Genomic DNA, 19754 nt, shown 5'->3' on the forward strand with positions numbered 1-19754 from the left:
CTGAATGGCATTTATAGTCTATGATGGCTAAAATCAACAAAGAAATCTGAACATACAAATAAATGCACGCATAGACATGCACAGGTATTCACAGACACACACACACACACAGCCTCTTCTCTCTCCTTTTCTAATTAAAGGGACCTCTCTGCCCTGGGTGTGTGTGTGATATTGACACTTAGCTCCGTACAATAAACTTTATTGGCAAGCCCTGCTTGATTACAGCACTAAACTAGAATAACAAGGAATATGGGAGGAGGGAACGTGGATTATATACTAAACAGACATTAGCAGCCTCTATTCCAATATCTGGTGCATTTTAATAGGAAGCTCTGAAAGGCCTCTCTTTCTCTCTCTCGCTGTTGGAAACTGGAATGAGCTCGAGCTCGGCACAAATAAAGAATGACATGGATGAAATATAGTAAAGGTAGAAAAATACGAAGAGAGGAAAGGAGAGATATATATTGAATGATGGGGGGAAGGAAAGAGAGATAGATTTTCCGTCATTAATGATCTATGGAAAAATACTCTGTCTATTTTCAGATATACTGTTAATGGCTGCTTGCTGCCATTAAAATCGTTGCCGTCCTGAACTCAGCTATTCAAATATTGGCTGCTGCTTCATCTAATATTCATCTACTGGAGGTCAATGGCAGCAGTGGCATGCTTAATTTGTATACATAAATTAAGGGTGGATACCAAGAGTTTAGATTGGTCAAAAACAGAGTTTATATGTTATTACACCTTCAAATTTTCAGCATTACAAGTCACTTCTATTGTCTTTACATTCAGACACTATCTGCAGACAGAACTGTGTAATTTACTTTAAGAAATATTCATTTGCATGCAGACAGAAACCAGGATTTTTGTTTCCTCTTAGCCCTGGTGAAAGAAAACAAGTGACTCTGCAATTATTTCTCAACACTGGTGTCTCCAACAATACCTGCAGGCAAAGACTTCACAGAGGCTTCCTCATCCTGGACATTAAATTACCAGCTCAAGCGCTGAATCAATTAGGCTGCATCGGCATGCGAAGCAGAAGGTGGTGTCTTGGTTTTTTTGGGGGTGCATGCCTCATTTCTGGTATTTTCATGTAAACAGGCACTGAGCTCTCTGTCAGTAGTAACAGTACTGACCCCAGATCACCTGCAAAGATTACCGCAAGTAAAAGGCATCCGATTATTATCGGAAAGTGCAGCACAATATAAATATATATGTGTTTTTTAATAAATGTGCATGAGAGCCCATGACAGCAGAGTTGCGTTTGCAAATGAACCGCAGATGCAACAATCACTGATCAGACTTCTCTGCTCAGTCAGTTGAACTACAATGACCCCTACTGGCCTAAAATGGTACTGGGTCAGTGCAATCTTCACAAAGAGCCTGTGTGGAACTTGTGGCGCTGCAATAGTTTGGGACCTTTAAAGCAAATAAATACACAAGTATGGTGAGGACCTCAAAACAAAAAAATTATTATGTTATCCCTCTGTGACGCATATCCTGCATATTCTCCTTCAAACTTCACACCACCAGTCGTTCTGTTTCTTTTCTTTTTACCTCATTTCTTCCCCCATTCGCTTCAATCATCTCCTCCCAAATCAAACCTTCTCATCTTCCCCTTTTTCCCTCTCTTGAGGCCTTGGCACCCTTGGCAGGGTCTCTCCCACTGGGTGTGTTGGCAGAGAAGCTGTCTCTGATTCACCCACAGCGTGCCCTCTGGCTTACCAGGCTGGCACAAGGACGCAGAGCAGAGCTGAGAGTAGAGGGCAGGGCGGTAAGCACGGAGCTCTCCAATGATAGGGCCATTTATTACAGAGAAAAGGTGGCGCGGCATTAGTTAAGTTATTTAAGGTGCAGACGGTGGATTTAGGCCTTCAGTTTCTGTGAGCACGGCAGAAAATGTGAGATTGGAGCGGCAGGAACGACTGCCGCTTGCCTGTGTGTCTGGAGAAGAACACCAGAGAAAGAGAGAGAGACACACATGCAGTCTCACCTTGAAGAACCACTGACCCCACACACCTTTATTGCATCGCCAATTAGAAGTGAGGGAGGGAGGAAGGGAGAGTTACAAAAAGGGAGAGGTGGAAAGAGTGAAAGAAAGAGGGGGAGAGATGTATTTCATAAATGTAGTTCCATAAAGAGCACTGACCCAAATGGCATTCAGTAATTCTTCCCTGTGCCAGAGGAGGCTGGATAATCAGAAACTTCATCAAGCTCGCCCCTTCCTTCCCTCTTTCCCTGCGTCTGCAACACCTCCTACCGTCCCACCCTCAGCTGGAACCTCTTAAACAAAAATCGTGAGTAATATAACTGAATAACGTATACGGTGCATCCACAGCACGCATCAAAGAACATCCCTCTATCCCCCGCCCCCCTTCATCACTTCATTTTAATTAAACAAGTTTCCTCCACTCGCCATCTCTCATCTCTTTGATCTGTTCCCATCCAACTCGCTGGAAAAGAATCAGTCCGACTCCACTTTGAGGAAGTTGTACGTGTTTGATTGCGGCAGCACAGCATTGATTCAAGCTACACCAAAAGGCATCGGAGCACTTACCAAAAAAGAAAAAAAGTTACAGAAAACATAAAGAAACAGTCCGTTTGTCAAACACTCCACTATAACTACATCCCCCTTTTAGTCCATATGGGTTTACAAATAAAAGCTGAACAAATCCCTTTTTGAAAATGTTCAATAAATTCATATCTGTCTTCATGACACTGACTGCAATACATATCAAATCTGTCACCGCTGCACTGAGATGGATGTGGGAGGACAGAAATCTGAAAGAAAACAACACAATTAAAGTGTGTCTCAAGCAGCAAGCTCCCATTGATCTATCTGCTCTCTTTTCCAATGCGCTATGGACTTAACATGGACTTATTCTTTCTTAAGCACAACTGGGACCACTCCCTCCCCCCTGGGGTGCAGCGCTCACACAATGCTTCAAAAGAACATTTTGTTTATATGTTCAATACCAAAACATCAATAAAGTTATCCATTCATTAATTTCCTATTCAATACAAATTTAATGCAGAACCACGGAGTAGCCAGCTCATATCCAATAAGGACATCTATCCCCGATCACTCAGCCCGGTGCTTCACATCCCACACGCACAGGCACGCACGCACGCACACACACATCAATAGGGCTGTCCCTAAAACAGCTATTCCTCACTGACTGACTCAATACTGTAGACAGGGGTGTGGAAGAAGGAAAACAGCACAAAACAGGAGGAAGGGAGTGGAAAAAAGAGGAGGACTTAGTGTATGATTACTTACAAACAACTTGCCAAGGTGAAAGAATAATAACTGATGGCTGCATAGAGCCAACAGAGAGAATTTCTCACTTTAGTTTACTGTGTATGCATTTGCAAAGTGTGGCTTGGTCACACCTAAACGAGGTGGGAGAAGTGTGCACAAAATAAGGTAAGAGTTGAAACACTGAAAAGAAAGTATTTAAAGATTTACTCACCATACTGTCTCAAAAGTGCTCAACGTGCAGCAGAAGTGTCCCTGTCAGGGTTATGATTTTATAGTTTATATTAGTGGATGTTTCAACAGTTGGGAATGAAGTGTAGGCTTTGTAAAGATACTAACACTCTTCGTCTGTGTTTAAACCTAGCGACCCATGGCCACATTAGCAAAGAGAGTAAAAACATCCGTATAACTGAGCAAACTCTTTTTGGGTAATATAGGCACCAAGGGAGTCTTTACTGTGGGTCTTTAAATATTGTAGAGGTACAATGCTAAATCAGCGGGGTACTCTTTAACCACCTGAATGCTGCTGAGCAATTTAATCCTGGCAATTTATCACATTTTATTTACTAATCATTTGTTTTGTGTGTAAAAAGCTTAATTTTCAGCATAACTTGCTTCTCTAGTAGCTGTCAGAGCTGTATAAAACAGCATGCCACAGACAGTAAAATATAAGACCGAACTAAAGAGTACACATGTTCAGTGGTTAAGGAGGAGTATACTGAGCAGCTACAACATTAAACCCACTGACGAGTGACGGCAAGTAAACCTGTCCCTCTAGTTCTTGATGAGAAATCCTGGGACTCTAGCATTCATATGGATTTTACTTTGACACAGTGCAGCAAACTACACATCATAGCAGACCCGACAACCCCACTTCCCCCCTCCCCCCGAGGCAGCAGTGCTCCCTTACTACAGCAGCAGCCTCCCCAAACACAACACCTGCCCTGCAAAAGCTGTTGAGGAAGGGCTCGAGGAAAACGACAAAGAGCCCAAGGCATTGACCCTGCCTCCAAACTCTCCAGGTCCCAAACCAACAGCACCACTGTGCAATGCGCTGGAAAAGCCCAATCTACGGAAGCCTGCTTGTGATTCCCTCAGCAACAGCATGATATCACCAGAGAAACCAATAGTTAGGCCTGTTGTAGCAGTGCAAGGAGGGACTGAAGAGTGTTTTCACACTTGCTTGCACTGTTTCAAGCTCATTCGTGTTAACTTTTGAGATCAGTGTTCCAAGAGTAATGTGCTCGATGATACAATCTATAGCTCTCTGTTGCATGTGATTAGGAAATGCGCAGTATTGAATATGATACAGGTAGTGAACCCATCTGAATCGCGCCTCCCATAACCCTAACATAATACATATCAGATGGAGCTGTGAGCTGCATGTGCTTTTAACACGTTAGAGCTGGCCACATGACACGAGAGCCAGGGTCCACGGGTCAAGTAGAGTCAAACCAGGTAGGCGATTGGCTGATTAGGTCTGAGTGTAATGATTAATCAATGGTTGAATGCATTAGCCTAATCTAATGGGCCAGGTGGGAGAGGACAACGGTAGACGCATGGAACTCGTGATTGAGCACAACATGCAACAGCAGTGCAATCAATAGCATATAGAGTGGTCTAACCTCAGTGTGTGGTGGTGGCGACGGTGGGAGAGGAGGGCGTCCAACCACAGGCATTTAGGATGTCCTCTATACGTGTGCGAGCGTAAATATGTATGGTTGGTTGGTTCCTTTTGGACAAAAAAGGAACCGAGCTGTGTTAGTCTGACTGAGTGGATCATGATATGATCTGGGGGAAATCAGAGCTCCCGTTTTTGGCCAGCACCTCACACACCTGAGTGAGTAGATACTGTTTGTTTCTACTCTGCAGAGAAAAAGAGGGCAAAAAAAATGAGACCACACTAGAAACAGTGAAAAAATAACTAAAAGACTGACACGGAAGAAAGGCTCCTTCCTTCTGTGCTTTACCCAATCTTCCACACTTCTCATTTATAGCATTAGCCTGCTTGACACTAGTCGGTACACTGAATGCAGTGACTAAAAAGGTGACAAAACACTGATCAATGCATGAGGAGATCAACCATGAAGGGATCCACTATGAAAAGAACAAAAAGGCAGACAGGAAGAAAGAGAATGCAAGAGAGAGAGAGAGAGAGAGAGAGAGATGACAACTTAGGGACAAGAGCCAGTCAGAGCAGAGGACAGGTCTGGGTCAATACTCGCACCACATACTGCTGACACTGCACCACTCAACACGCGCACACATGCATGCCACACAAACACGCACATTGTCACAGACAGACAGACATCAGACCAATCAGTCAGCCGGTGTCAATGTTTCAAGAGGAAGACGGAGAAAAGAAGAGTGTGAAGGTATGTAGCTGTACAAAAAACAAAGTCAGACATGCCGGATATCCACTGCGTTCAAGGACATTTAACAGAGTGAACTAAGTCCCTGTGAGCCCCGTCCACCTTTCTTACAGCTGTCTATATATTAAGGAAAAACAGCAGACCCAGTATTTAAAGAGTCAGTTCACCCAAAAATTTAATAAAACAGTTTCATTTAAATTCTCAGCTGTTTCCAGGCACATCCCTTGTTGTGCTTCTAACTTAAAAATTTAATACAAATCAAGTTGAACTTAACTTTTTTCCTTTTCCATTTTTTTTTTACATCATGTTTTGATTTTTTTCAAATAATATTTACCAGCTGATCAATCAAAATAGCAGAAAACTAATTAGAAAATATCTAAATCAGTTAAGTTAACAGCAAGCAGTCGCTCAATCTTCAGCGTGAATATTTCATGGCTTTCTTCCCAGATAGCAATTTTTTTTTCGGATGACTGGAGAACACAAAACATTTGAAGACATCAGATTTATCTCAGTCTTTTATTTATTTACATTTTTCCATTTCATAGACCGTATGACTATGCGGTTGATTTAAGGATAATCACCAGATTCCCCAATAATGAAAGAAATAATAATGAGCTGAAGCCTTTACCTCATTGCACATGCAGCATACATATAGAAAACATCAAAAAATATATTTTAATGTGATGTATTAGTCATCCGAAACTCTTCTTTGCTGCATCCTGTTAGATTAGCTTTTATTTTTTTTTTGTTTATTCGGTCATGTGCTTTAGCTTTTTAGTATGTGCATATGTGTTTGAGTGTGAGTGCGTGTGTGTGTGTGCGATTATCGCAAAAGAGAGGTCTCTCCATCTTTGAAATGAATTAGCGTGTGGTGCCTTATTGAGTGAGGTGCAGTGTTTAAGTGAAACTGATGAGAGATGTGTGAGCAGCGAGGACTGGGCTATAAGTATGTGACTGAGGTCACAGGTTAATCCCTATTGATTTACTCCACCGTCTGCATACAGCAGCACGGGAAGACAAGAAAGGGGAGGCCTGCCTTACCAGCTACCACACAGAACAAATGCAGTATTTAAAAAAGAAAACTCACACCTGCACCTCTGCACACATGTTAAGTGGGGTAAAGACAAGAAAATTAAGCATCATTTAATCCCTATAAAGTTAGTCGAACGCCCTCTACTTCTAAGTAAGCATCAATGAGCAATATGATCATTGATTCAATTAAAACATGCTCACATCCTCGTTTCATTGTTTTAAACAAAATAAATAAAAACAAAATCTGCATGTTTGCAATGCGTGTATTTGTTAGACAAAGAGAAGCAGATTTTTTTTTTTTTTTGCTTTAATCTGGAGAGCAGGTGAACTCACAGCGACCCCAGGCAGAGACCGCCGGGCCCGAGCACGTTTGAAAAGAAACCAGAATGAAACCTAAACAGAGCTGTATTTACAGTACAAACAGCATCCTCACAATCTCATCCCACAGAAGGACAGGTGAAATATTACATTAATATGAACAACTATTAATAATAACGCCCCCCACCCCCTCCTCCTGCACCACCTCTTGCCCCATCACTCCTTCTCTCTCTCTCTCTCTCTCTCTCCGCCTCTAATCCTATCATGCGGGCAATAAGTGTATGCACCATGAGCACATTTAATTTCTGCGGTTGGTTTTCAGCGAGCCCAGAGGTGAGCCTTAATAAGGATCAATGGCACTTTATCTGGGACAGCACCCACTTCACAGCATGCAAATTACACAGCAACCCTTAAAAAAAGAAATGGATTTAATTAAAAAATGTAGAACCACGGGCTCTGGAAATTCAATTAAAGGATTTATGCAAAGGTTGGCTAGCTTTTTGTGTTGCAGTTCCTGCTTATATAATGAGCTTTTCATATTAAAAATCAATAGGTAATCTGGGCTAGGGGATCGGCTGCTTATGTACATTTTTGAAATCAATTTGAAAAATAGTCCATCAGCTCTGTGTGACAACAAAGAAGGGAGGGAGAGGTTCGTGCATGTGTGTGTGCGTGTGTCAAGTTGTGAGGGTCAGCAACAGGAAAACGGTACCAGTGGATGAGTGAAAAAGAGGTGATAGGTTACATCTCTCCTCTCTGAGGGTTACAGGAGAAAAGCTCTGAAGCTCTAAAGCTATGAGAGACCAAGGGTGAAGGAGGCGATGTGGAAGAGTAGAGGGTAAGTGAGTAAGGATGTCTCTCTGGCCAGGTCACTTTCTGGCTCTTTGGCCTGTTCTGATCCCTTCTATTAGAGAGAGTGTCCCTTGGCAGTCAGGGTCTAGCTGGTTCTGACCTGTAGCTCTGGGGTAATTTAGCCCAGCCCCAACTCAGACTCAGCCCCGACTCAGACAACCCCAGCTGGGGAGCCGTCCTAATGGTCTCCCTGAGGTGTCTGGAGCTGGAGGAGCAGAGGATGTGGTTGATTCTTTAAATGATGTTTCTTCACAAACAAATCTTAGCCAGTCACAGAAACACGTCTTAGAAAGAGGTACATGCAGAACTCATGCACGCAAAAAAAAAAAAAAAGTGACAATCTTTTGCAGACTTAAGCTTTTTTTTTGTTTGTTTCATTGTTGAAAAATTACTTCTTTTCTTCTTAAACTTCTTCTGTTTTCAACAGGGATATTGTTCATCCTTCCTTCACACTCATGTTGTATAACTGTACGCAGGCATGAGGGGTGAATGACTGACTGCATACAGCAGCAGACTGTCAGCATTTGATTGGTTCTTTATTGATCCAGACACGCTTTCCATCACATCAACTCATCCACAATAAACCATTTACACAGTTTCCCTGTGCAATGGAGCACATAACCAGGCCTCAGGCCATCTCTGTGCACCCACTGTGCGTGCGTGTGTGTGTGTGCCTGTGTGTGTGTGTGTGTGTGTGTGTGTGTGTGTGCCTGAGCATTTGTGTGTTTTCTTTAATGAAATGGTATCTCCATGGCCAATAATCCCAGTAACAGGATTGGGCAGAACACACATGTCAATACAGGCAAATAGGATTGTATGCTTTTATCATGCCACACCAACACATCTTGTTTCTCACTGCCTGCTGATGTCTCTCTCTACATAGTGCAGCAGCACGGCAGGATACGTCTCGCAGGAATATCACATTGATTATATCTAGTTCTTCAAAAATGGTCTAAAACATGGCCTCTAAAGGAAATCTGAATCATGACAGCGTGTGAACCTCATGCCAGTTGGCACAATATCTAATATTCTCTCTACCCCACTAAAGAGAAACCTACACAGTGTTTCCAGTCAGGCTGGAGCTGACCCCCTCCTGTGTAGCCCCTAATCATCCAAGAGGACTCTATTACAACGGCCTGGCAGCTCATCTAACCTCACAGTGAAGAAGGGTGGGGGGGGGCGGGCGAGGAGATTGGGACCTCTGCTCCTCTTTCTTTCCACATGGTTGAGCAGCACACACACATACACACAGGCTTCCTAGGTGTACAGCAAAGCTGCCCGCCTCTTTGGGCTACACCAGATAGGAGATGGAGCATCTGACCTTATGTCTGGCTGCAAGAGAGAAACCGATACCGAAGTAACAGTGCCTGCTGTACTCACACATAGCACCAACCAGCCATTCTACGGTGTGTCTGCTAAATGGTAATGCTGATGTCTCTCTTGCAGGATTTGTCTCTTGGGTTAACCCCCAAGCTGCAGGATTGAGCTCCTGGTCACATTAGGCAAGGCTCAGCTGAGAAGGAAGCAACGCCAGTCCCACATCTCGTGCCTGAACCACTGACTGCTGGTGCCTGGTCAAAAGTTCAGCTTGTGCATATGTAAAAAGGTGGCTGGGTGCCCGAGGCAGGATCTTGGGTAAAATAATCATGCAAAAACGCTAAGAAGCATGGGACTAGGCGTGAGCGCTGATGAAACCGGCCTCTGGGAGAATCGAGGCGTCTGATTGGACCAGTAGAGCCTCTTAGGCCTGTGCCCACAGCACCCCTCCCCTCTCTTTACCCATTATAGTGGATGATGTACTGGAGCCACTGCCCACACACTGGTCTCCATTCAGCTCAGCACTGTCTCTGCCTATAGTTAAGGTATATATTTGATGGGTATAGGCTGAGCCCAGCTGCTCAGAGCCTGAGGGTATACCGATCTTGAGGGAGCAATCAGTCAGTCAACAAAATGTCACAGGGTCAGCGATCCAGCATGACAGGACGGTGACAACTTCACAAAGGTTACAGCCAAATTAATAACTGCAACAGTCACTGAAATTCATTATGTCCTGTTTAAAAGTGTGCCCAGAGTTCAGATTCAAAGGAAACCATCTACAATCTAGAAAGACCCACAAATCCTACAATGTTTGATCAAATAAATCAACCATCAATCAAACTTTTCTGCATTAAATTGCTCTAACTAAATCACTTGATAGCAGATGTTTTTTTGCCTCTCTCGCTCTCTCTTAGGTCTCTCTCTCTGTCACACACACATATACACACACAGACACACACACAACTTCAGGCCAGATCATTTGGTGCTGATAATCACACCAAAGGACACAGGCAAAACTCCCACACTAAACACGCTGAATTAAAGAAACAGGAGTTACAGGCCTGGTTGCACAATCTCTGATAAGTAGATCAAGGCACAGGGAGGGGAACATGATGTTAGTGAGAGATAGTTTGGCTGATTAAAATGTCATGGCTCTTTATAGATGTCTTTCTCAACTCAGCAAAATTGAATCAGTTCTGTGCATCAATAGCAGAGTGGGCTGGGGCTCCCTGCTAATAGAGAAGTTTCTTTCTCTTAAGTTCAAACCACAACACAAGGAATGCAAAAGCGAGGAAGTCACACATGTTTTGATTAGACGTGACCAAAGTACGGCAACAAGAAAAGACACAAAAAAAGCGTGCAAGTTCAAAGATAAAATAAAAGAGCAGGAAACAATTAATAAGGGGCGAAAACATGGGTGTGATTAAATGACCGACCACGGCACATATAGCCCTACATAACATTTGATCACCTTTACAATAGCAGTCAATTAATGACTTGGGATCACATGTAGCTCCAGGTGTTCCAGCCGTCTCTGTGTTGCGAATTCATGCGTGTGCTTGTCAATGTGTGTCTGTTCGTGTTGAAAAGCTCTATTTTACCCCACCTGTGCTCATATAAATCAAACCTGTGCTTTAAATGAGGGGCTGGTTATTTGCGCAAGAACACACATGGGGGCTTTGTGATTGTTTTTTGGAGTCAACATTCTGCTTATGTTTGCATCCCAGAACAATCTCCATGGATCCCGCAAGCGTACGCAAGCAATTAAAGCGATAGCATCTTCATATCCCTGCAACCAATAACTGAAATAATATCACTGTTTTATTAAGCCCTTAATGTGGGGGCAGAAGGAGTGAGGAGTGGGATTTTAAAGAGGATACACTTTCAGGGGCCTTATCAAGCCCAGATTTAAATAAGAGCAAATGCTCAGCTTAGGGGGTGCGTCTGTGTATCTGTGTGAGTCTGTGCGTAAGGCTGTGTGTCTGCGTGTGGCCTTTATCAGACATTAGTTTTAGCTAATCGCTGTGTCAGCACACCAGAATTTAATTACTAGCTCTACCTTTGTCCTTTAATATTTACTAACATCTACACTTCATTAAATTAATGACATATAAAATTTAAAAAAAGAAAAAGAAAACCCTCTGCTAATTGGTTATGTGTGCTTGCTCCTAAAATGTTAGCACCCATTCCTTAAGATACATGAAAAAATACACAGACGTATCAGCCAGACTAGGGTAGCATTCCAAATAATGTGATTAGAAGGAATGCTGGACAAACTTTGGCTTTTACGAATGAAACACGGGACGAAGTGATTAAAAAAATAATTCTAAAATAAAGAGACGGGACGCAAAAGAGTGCTTGGTGACAGAAAAAGTCAAACTGAGGAAATATTCAGCCTGGCATTTTGCAAAAAGGTGCTGAGGAGCCGTTCCTCTCATCTCTCATCCTATGTCAAATGGCGGAGAGACAAATGACGGCCCGAGGCCTTGCGTCTGTCAAACATGATGGATCAGAACAACGCTTCACTAAAACTCCACCACGCTGCCTTTCAACATCACATTTTCACTTCAGTGCAAACACTAAATTGATAAAGTATGAAGAACAGCTAATGGAAAGATGTAATAGTCAAACTAAAGCATATATTAGGAGGCTATGGAGCCTAAAGGGTAGAGTGCTGCTATCCATTGAAAAGTCTTAGAGAGCACAGGACACAATATGGACTGAAATAAATCACGGTGCTGGATTTTATCGTTCATATCTAAAGCGTGTGAGGACGTTAACCTCAGGCACCTTATATCATCTCGTGCGCACACACACATGTGCTATTAAAACGTTCCCACACATACAAATCATGCAGATGCTTACACATTCACAACAGTTGGTGGCTGAGCCACACTGTAAAGGTTAAACCCTTCACGGGAGTTTAGCTGTAAGTTGTCCGATATCTTATGATCCAACCAGATGCCACAGCGGATGCTGTATGCATGTGTGTATAGCTGAAGTAGTGCTGGGCAGCTTCATTACTCTAATCCCCAAAAAAGACACTGTATCACAAAAGTGCTGAGCCAAACTCAAAATCCTTCCTTAATGCCATCCTTCCAAAACTGGGTAGGAGTTCTCAGATCAGCCACAACTCAGGTACAGATGCTAGAGGTTCTCCTATACTGTGCGCTTGTGTCTGTAAAACAGCAGTGGCCTTGCAATGGCACCCCACACAAAAACTATACCCATCCAAAATATACTGATTGGTCGGGGAAACTTAAATCACTGCAACAACAAAGAGCTGCCACATTCAGTAAAAATGTATTAGGCACAGAACTTTTTTTTATTTTAGTACTTAACTGCATAGGAGCTAGGGCTGGGATTAGGCATTAACAGCAGCCTATAATAGTCGCAGTTCTCTGGAATAGAGTACTGAGAGGATAGAAAACTGTCTTTCAGGGTTAAACAAACAGTGCCATGCAGAAGAGGAAAACAAACCACAAATATCTCTCTATCTATTAAACCCAGACTGAGCCTTCAGCAGATCTACCCCTCTCCATCCTGTTCCTGTCCTCTCTCCCAGAAATGTGCCAAGACAAATACGCCGGCTCTGTAAGCGCTATATGAGAGTCACAAATTCACAGACTGGCTTTGCATTTAGAAAAATATAACTAGCTGCAGAATTACTCCAGCGCAATGAAAAGTAATGTCAAATGTTAACCAGTCGAGCGTTTCAGCGAGCCTTCAGGCAGGCTGAGCTACAGCCTGCGCACTCGTGAGGTGATATAACACTTTCTCCAAGCTTCTTTTCTCGCTTACCATAGACTTTGTGAAAGGTCTGGCCAGCGTGAAGAGAAAGGTCATCAGCCACCAGCTCCGGTGTATGGAGGTGTACATCATGTTCCCAGGATGCAATGCGTTGGAGGTGACACCGTAAGGCGAAAGCCGCCGGTGGAGCTCGTTGCTGAAGAGGATGTTGCAGAGTTTGGCGCGGTTGTAAGCCAGCATGGACCAATAGTCCTTCTTTGAGGGGGACAGCAGCGCCAGGTCCACTTTGCCACATGAGTCTAGGAGGTCTGTGAACCTGAAAGATAGTTTGCATTAAGAGTAGTTAGTGTGAGTCTGCCTCGGCCTGCGCGTAGGCTTTCCGCCGGCAGATGTGTGGCGCTTTCTGCATACAAATCAAAGACGTGACATGATGTTCTTTAATTGCCTGCGACAGAGCTGTTAAAATCCAGATGTTTGACAAGGCCCCTTAAACATTACACTACTCGTTGTGTTATTACACGCTCACACAAAAATCTCAATACACGAAAACGACACTGTGTATTTATGCGTCTGTGTGTGTACGTATGTGTGAGAGGCGCGGGATGAGGCTCCAAACCAGCGGAACACATCCTACATATTAATCCAGTCATTAGAAAACAACCAATCAAAATGTCACCTGGTTTCCTTGTTGTGATTTTACAAGCTCGCTGCCTCTTGTTTACTGTCGCCTTCCGCAACATCCTTGCTTGGCTAAATTACAACATCTGCAGGCTTTTCATTTCATGTGCTGCAACTTCGTAACTACTTCAGCAAGTAGAGGTTAATAAATCAATTGCCTCGACGCTAAAGCCTTTTTTTTTTTGTAAATCAAAATTTGTTTGCACGACAAGCCGAAGCTGTGCCTCGTTACAATTGAATGAGGTCTCGCAGCGATATTAATGTCGAGGTTTTGGTTTTCAAACATGTCGTTTACTGTCTCTGAGATGCAGCTTAGATATTTCAGAGGTAATTTCATTAAGGATATGATCTCTCGTTTGACCAGATCTGATGTAGTACTAGAGTAAAGTAAACCTGTATTGGGTCAATTCCACAGTAAGCCCCTGTGGTGGAAACTGATAAAGTGTCCAGCCATTACTCCTGCGTCCATCTTTTCCATTCCTGTCCCTTACAGGTCACTGCTTTACCAAGCGGACAAGGGGCTTAGGGAATACAATATACTGCCAGGTCATGGGTCACCCACTGCCTGTGAGGGGAGGCTAAGTAAGTAAACATGAAATCAGCGGAAAGTGAAAATAACACAAGCAAAAAAGGGAGGGACTTCAGTGGATGTAATATAGGTCTGGAATGAGGTGGACAGAATGGAAGATGCAATATGAGATATTGTCTACTTTTGCTCCTTTATTCCTTCTCTCTAGTCTGTGTTAGTGTGTAACTGACTCTCTCTGGTTCTGCTTTAGCCTGCTTTGAAGGGGTTAAAGCCACTGCTGATTGTTGAGGACAGAAGGAGAGAGGCAGTGTTTGGGAGGCAGAAAAGGAGAGCAAACTGTAGGGTGAAGAGTAAGGAGAATACCTGTGCATTCTTACCACTGCAAATACGTAAAAATAGTACGCATCTTCCTTATTCTAACCCGACAGTTTTTACACAATCAAAACTTGCCTGTACCCACTTTTCTTACTGCTTTAGCAAGTTTTGCGTCAATCACATGTCAATATTCCCTTCACGGCAACCTTTCCTTCCATGAGCTTTTCCTACTCCGTCTTCCTCCGACTTTTCCTACAGCTTGTAATAGCAAAGTGACCCCAAGTGAATCTGAGTGTCAAACCATCCCCTCTGCTGCTCCTGCCCAATCATGCATGGCAGCCTGTATAACATAACTCATATGAGGGCCCCTGTAATAGTGCTGCTGTTTGATCTGCTAGAATAACTCTGCGTATGTTCGCGTTGTCTCAGGTCACTCTGCCGAGCTCCAATCAATCACTGCTTGGCCGTCTGACTGACTGAAGCCACGATCAATGCTGCACACAGACAGGGACTGGCTCTAAAATACATGGCTCAGGGTCTGGGCTTACAGATTACTGCAAGACTCTGCGCTTGTCTGCTGCATAACAGAAAAACTTGAGCCTTTGGAGTTCCTTGAGAAAAAAAAAATGGAGGAAAGGGCTGAGTCAGGGGGGTCAGACATAAAAGAGCAGATACTTGATCAAAGTAAATTTTAGCTGATAAGGCCATCCATCATGCTGATGATACGTTTAATTCACAGTGACAGCATGCGGAAAGGAATGAGTTTGAGTGAGTGAGGCTGTCATGTTTGACAATACGCATAAAGTCTTATCTGTCAACTCGTCGGGAAAACTAGCCAGTGCAGCGGCTTTAAGTGCACGACTGGCGATGAACTCCTGAAGACTAGACAGGCTAGTTCTGGGCAATTATCAGCGTGACTTTAATATGGAAAGACCTCACTGATACAGGCAGCAACCTCTCGACAAACAATCAAACATATTTATACTCACTAACACAAAACTAGTCAATCTTCCCTTTCTTTACCTATGTGACTCAGAGGAAACCACCACGACGCGTGCTGGGGCTGAACGACGCAGCACGTCTTGTAGACATTGCACTAGCAGGAAGTGACCCAGATGGCAGATCTGGAAGGTGGACTCCAGGTTGTCTTCAGTCAGCATATAGGGCTGAGTGCACACTGCTGCGTTACACACCAGAATGTGCAGCGGCCTATGGGAGGAAGAAAACAGAAAAACAAAACGTGTTTGACTGATTGTGAAGTGAAAACAAACGGCCAAAGAAAAAGATTTCCTACCATATCAGGATGAAGAAGATGTAATGAGAGACAGAGGGAGGAGTTTTTTTTTAAAAGAGGAGAATTAGAGAAAAATGAAAGCAGAGAGAGGAAACGGGGTTTCTTATTCCAAAGTGCGGTAGACTTTAGAGGTCTCCAGAGACAGAGCATCAGTAATGCTGATATGATACAGAGGTTTCCAGTGCAACTCCCAATGGCTACACAGCTACTGTAGATACCGAATACAGCTGGCTGGGATCCAAGAGCAACACCACAATGAAAAGCAATCTCAAACAGTTTCAACACACAGGGGTGGTGAAAGTAATGGATGTTGATACTGGCTCTGTGGAAGCACTTTGAGTAACCAAACCTACCAACACATCGACTCAGAAAGGCCAAGCAAAAGAAAACAGATCAAAGAAAAAACACGCGCTAAGTCATGGAATAAAAAAGGAGCTGGCATTATTAAAAAGGTCCAGTGAGAAAGCATATGTTTTAGGAGACGGAGACATGCAAAGCATTTTTATTCTTGCAGAATCCGTGTGGGCGACTGAGCAACGCTTCCCGCTCACACGGAAAGGGAAGGAGATTGCTGGATTGGTCAGGGCAGCGAGAGATCCTTGTCGGTGACAGCGTCGCTCCAGCGAGCTCAAAACCACAGTAACACAGTCGAACAATCCAAACACACCCCACCAATTTTTAATTTCTTCCATTAGAATTAATTATGAGGCCGAAGGCAATTTGTGTACCCTGTGTTTAAGACTGCCTACTGGATTAATTAAAAACTGGATGCTGGAAAATTAATGTGTGAATTGTTATGCCTTGCTATAATGAGCCATCCCATGCTATTACATAGTAGTGTACTGTACGATCACCTTCAGGCCTCTGAACACACAAGGTTCATTAAAGAGCACCAACCTAGGCACAAGTCAACTTAAAGAACGCCGACCTCAGCGCTTTATCGGCAACGCACACACTAGGAATGTGAGATATTTACATTTTCGCCCAAAATAAAACAATTGAGGAAGACTCACTTAATTAAAAGAACATTTGTAAATAAACAACCTCTGCGACCTGAGTTTAATCCTGATAACACGAGATAGGAGAGTAAAAGTTGCTGTAATGCTCAGAAATTTGCTCAGAAATCGCTCTAAGCTTAAAAGTAGGCAAAAAAAAAAAAAAGACTGGTTGTTTTTGCCCCAGTGTTCACATGTCTAATAGAGTGTGAAGTACAGTAACAGTGTGCAAACCTCTTGGCTCCATCCCTAATTTAGTGGCTAGGGGCAGTAATATCACAGACACAAAGCCCGACCTCCTCAACCTTTCACTGCAGCTGTTGATTTAAACTAACGCTTACGGCACTTACACCTCTTTAGCATTGCATGTTATGACCTGTAAAGGCAAAAGAAAAACAAAGCATCACAAATTGGTGATCAAAAAACTCCACAAATAAACAACTTTCCTCTGGTCAGTGCAGCGATTTCTCCCATGCAGCTCAGATGGGCCTCTGGTGAGTCTGCTTGTAATGTAAAAGGCCTGTTAATTCGACTGCCCACCAGTTAGTCCCTCTCTCATAAGCGCAGGTCTAATGAATGTCTTTAATAGGCCTACTGCTGCACACCACATTCCCTCTGTCCACATTAAGACCTCACACAACACTGTGTGCACCGTGCAATCTCAGCGCTGGTCAAACGAGGGTGTTAACTACCGAACGGGGAGACATCAGTTTATATATTTACTTTAAATAACCCCCCTGGGTATGACCCCTGACCTCTATGATAATGTAGGCCAGCAGGAAGAGATTGCCTGTGTGAGCTTGGCTCGTACTGCTGGTCGTTAACGATGCACTTTGCTCCAAACACATATACAGTGGATATGAGAGCGCCACTCATTTTGACCCACATTTAAACTCGCACTACAGAAGGAACATAATAAGGGAGCAAGAAAATAATCCAACCCTTACAAGAGTATAAATGAATGGAAGAATTGTGGACGAAGGTTGTCTGGTTTGTATATAATTTTTAGTTATATTCATTTGTTTGTTTAGTTTTTAAAAATCCCCTATTACATTTTAAATGCTTGAAATTAAAACTGAACTCAGTAAAAACAAATCAGAGGTGAAAACAAATTCCACGTGTTAATTACGGACCGTTCAGTAGAAATTATATTAGGGCCTTCTGTCAGTGCCGTCCTCCATCAATTACATCCCAATGAAACTGCGCCGCATTCAACAATATCAATATCCAGGTAATTTAATTTCAATGGACAGGCAATTAAAGCAGAATCGGGGTCAATGGAACACAAAGCAGCGTGAAAGCCACTGACTAAAGCACTTAAAAGCAAGAGAGTGAGAAACGAGAGAAGGAAAAGAAAAAGGCTCTGATTACATTTCACCTGTCAATGACACGCTGCAGGAGCATTATTGTGCATGTGCGTATGAGCATGTGTGTGTGTTTGTGTCTGTTTGTCTCTGTGTGTTTACAAGTGTGTGTGTGTGTGTGTGTGCCCGCGTATGTCTGTATGCACATATTTGTGCGTGCTGTGTTTGCCGCTCCTGTGCATGTTATGCCTGAAGACATACGTGCAGTAATAGAGTGGTGGTAGACTCAGACAGCTGCCCAGTGCCATTCACAGCTCAGAGCTCCCAGCCTCCACTCTGCTCTGTTCGCCTTCTGATGAGAATTAATGTACTCTGACGTCCCCTGGGAGTCCCGCACTCCCCCCCCAACAGCACGGCTAATGAAGAAATACAACCTTGCCAAAATACTGAGGTGGAGAGAGAACGACACAGACGTAGAGACGACACAAGAGAACGGGAAAGAAAGAGAAACTAAGGCAGATAAAACATTTGTAAACAGTGATATGCAAAAAAACTAAAGTGTGAGAGGACTGAGGAGTTGAAAGGAGGCCAGCATAACTTGAGTGTGGGTGGGAGGGATATATGTAAGCGCAGGGAGGGAACTATAGGACACAGAGTGAGGGAAGCCACCGTGAGGTTTGGCTGTGACCCAAGACACGTGTCCTGGATGGCCATAACCTGCCCCAGGGCTGCTACGGGCGATGACTGCCCGGCCTCTCCCCAAGGGGCTCCCTTGACACCAACACCCCCTGCGCACACACAAAAACACACTCCCCTGCCTAGAGACCTGCGGGTGGATGAGCCGTATGGATGATAGAAATTATGACCCCAAAATAGCAACCGTACGAGCGGCCACGGGACGCAAGACACATGCTATAAAAGCTGACCACCACAAAATAAGTGCCATAAAGTGTGTTCGACCAATGTCAAGCAAATCGACACAAATAGACACACTCACTCCTGGGGCCTTCCCCATATGGTGTCCATCAGTAACATTTTAGATGTCCTTTCAGTATGGCATAATAAAAGAGATAAATAGTTGCTAGTCCTAAATAAAAGACGCTATTTAGTCCCCACAGTTTTAAACTTAACTGTTTATTTATTCCTGCTCTTAGACTAAAAATAAGTATGAGCAACTAATAGGAAATGCCATCATTTTTTTTAGTTGGGCACGCTGCCATAACTTTAATTAATAAATCATTTTTAAACTCTTCTCCTGTGTTTTCCACACTGGAGATTCTCCATGTTGTTTGATTGTCCAGGTCCAACATCACGCAGGGCAATTTTCCATATGCAGGGCACCTGCATGAGCATCACCATTTACTGTGTGGTTTTGTGGGACAAATGCCAGCTGAATTCAGTTGTGACCAGCTCAAAGGCAAGAGTAAGAGCAGACAAAATTTATAAACGGCATCTATTACACCACGCCTGCTTGATCCTAAAAACACACAACCTGCATTTCCAAAACAAGGAAGGGATGAAAATGAACAACATTGTGTTTAATACTTACAGCTTCATTGCTTTGAAAGATTCAGCAAATTCCCTGACGCTGCGCAGAGAAGCCAGGTTGCACATCATTGCTTCAACTCTCGCTTTGTGCTGTTGAGAAAGAGAAAACAATATGATCAGAAAAATACAGACGTAACAGCAAATTAAAAGACATTTCAAAGACTTTTTTTTAGTTTTTTGCCCATTTTAAT

General features: G+C 43.3%; 1 protein-coding gene across 1 annotated transcript in view; it reads right to left on the reverse strand.

The window, feature by feature from the left end:
• Window positions 1-19754, reverse strand: part of wwox (WW domain containing oxidoreductase) — a 133034-nt gene that overhangs the window by 76062 nt on the left and 37218 nt on the right. The window contains exons 6-8 of the mRNA XM_042225696.1: window positions 19565-19653; window positions 15446-15631; window positions 12952-13216 (exon numbers count right to left, since the gene is read on the reverse strand). Coding sequence (XP_042081630.1) covers window positions 12952-13216; window positions 15446-15631; window positions 19565-19653 — 540 coding nt within the window. The remainder of the gene's footprint in view (window positions 1-12951; window positions 13217-15445; window positions 15632-19564; window positions 19654-19754) is intronic.

Source organism: Haplochromis burtoni, unplaced genomic scaffold (genome assembly GCF_018398535.1).
Source record: "Haplochromis burtoni strain Fernald_Lab_line unplaced genomic scaffold, NCSU_Asbu1 Contig_179, whole genome shotgun sequence".
Lineage (NCBI taxonomy): Eukaryota > Metazoa > Chordata > Actinopteri > Cichliformes > Cichlidae > Haplochromis > Haplochromis burtoni.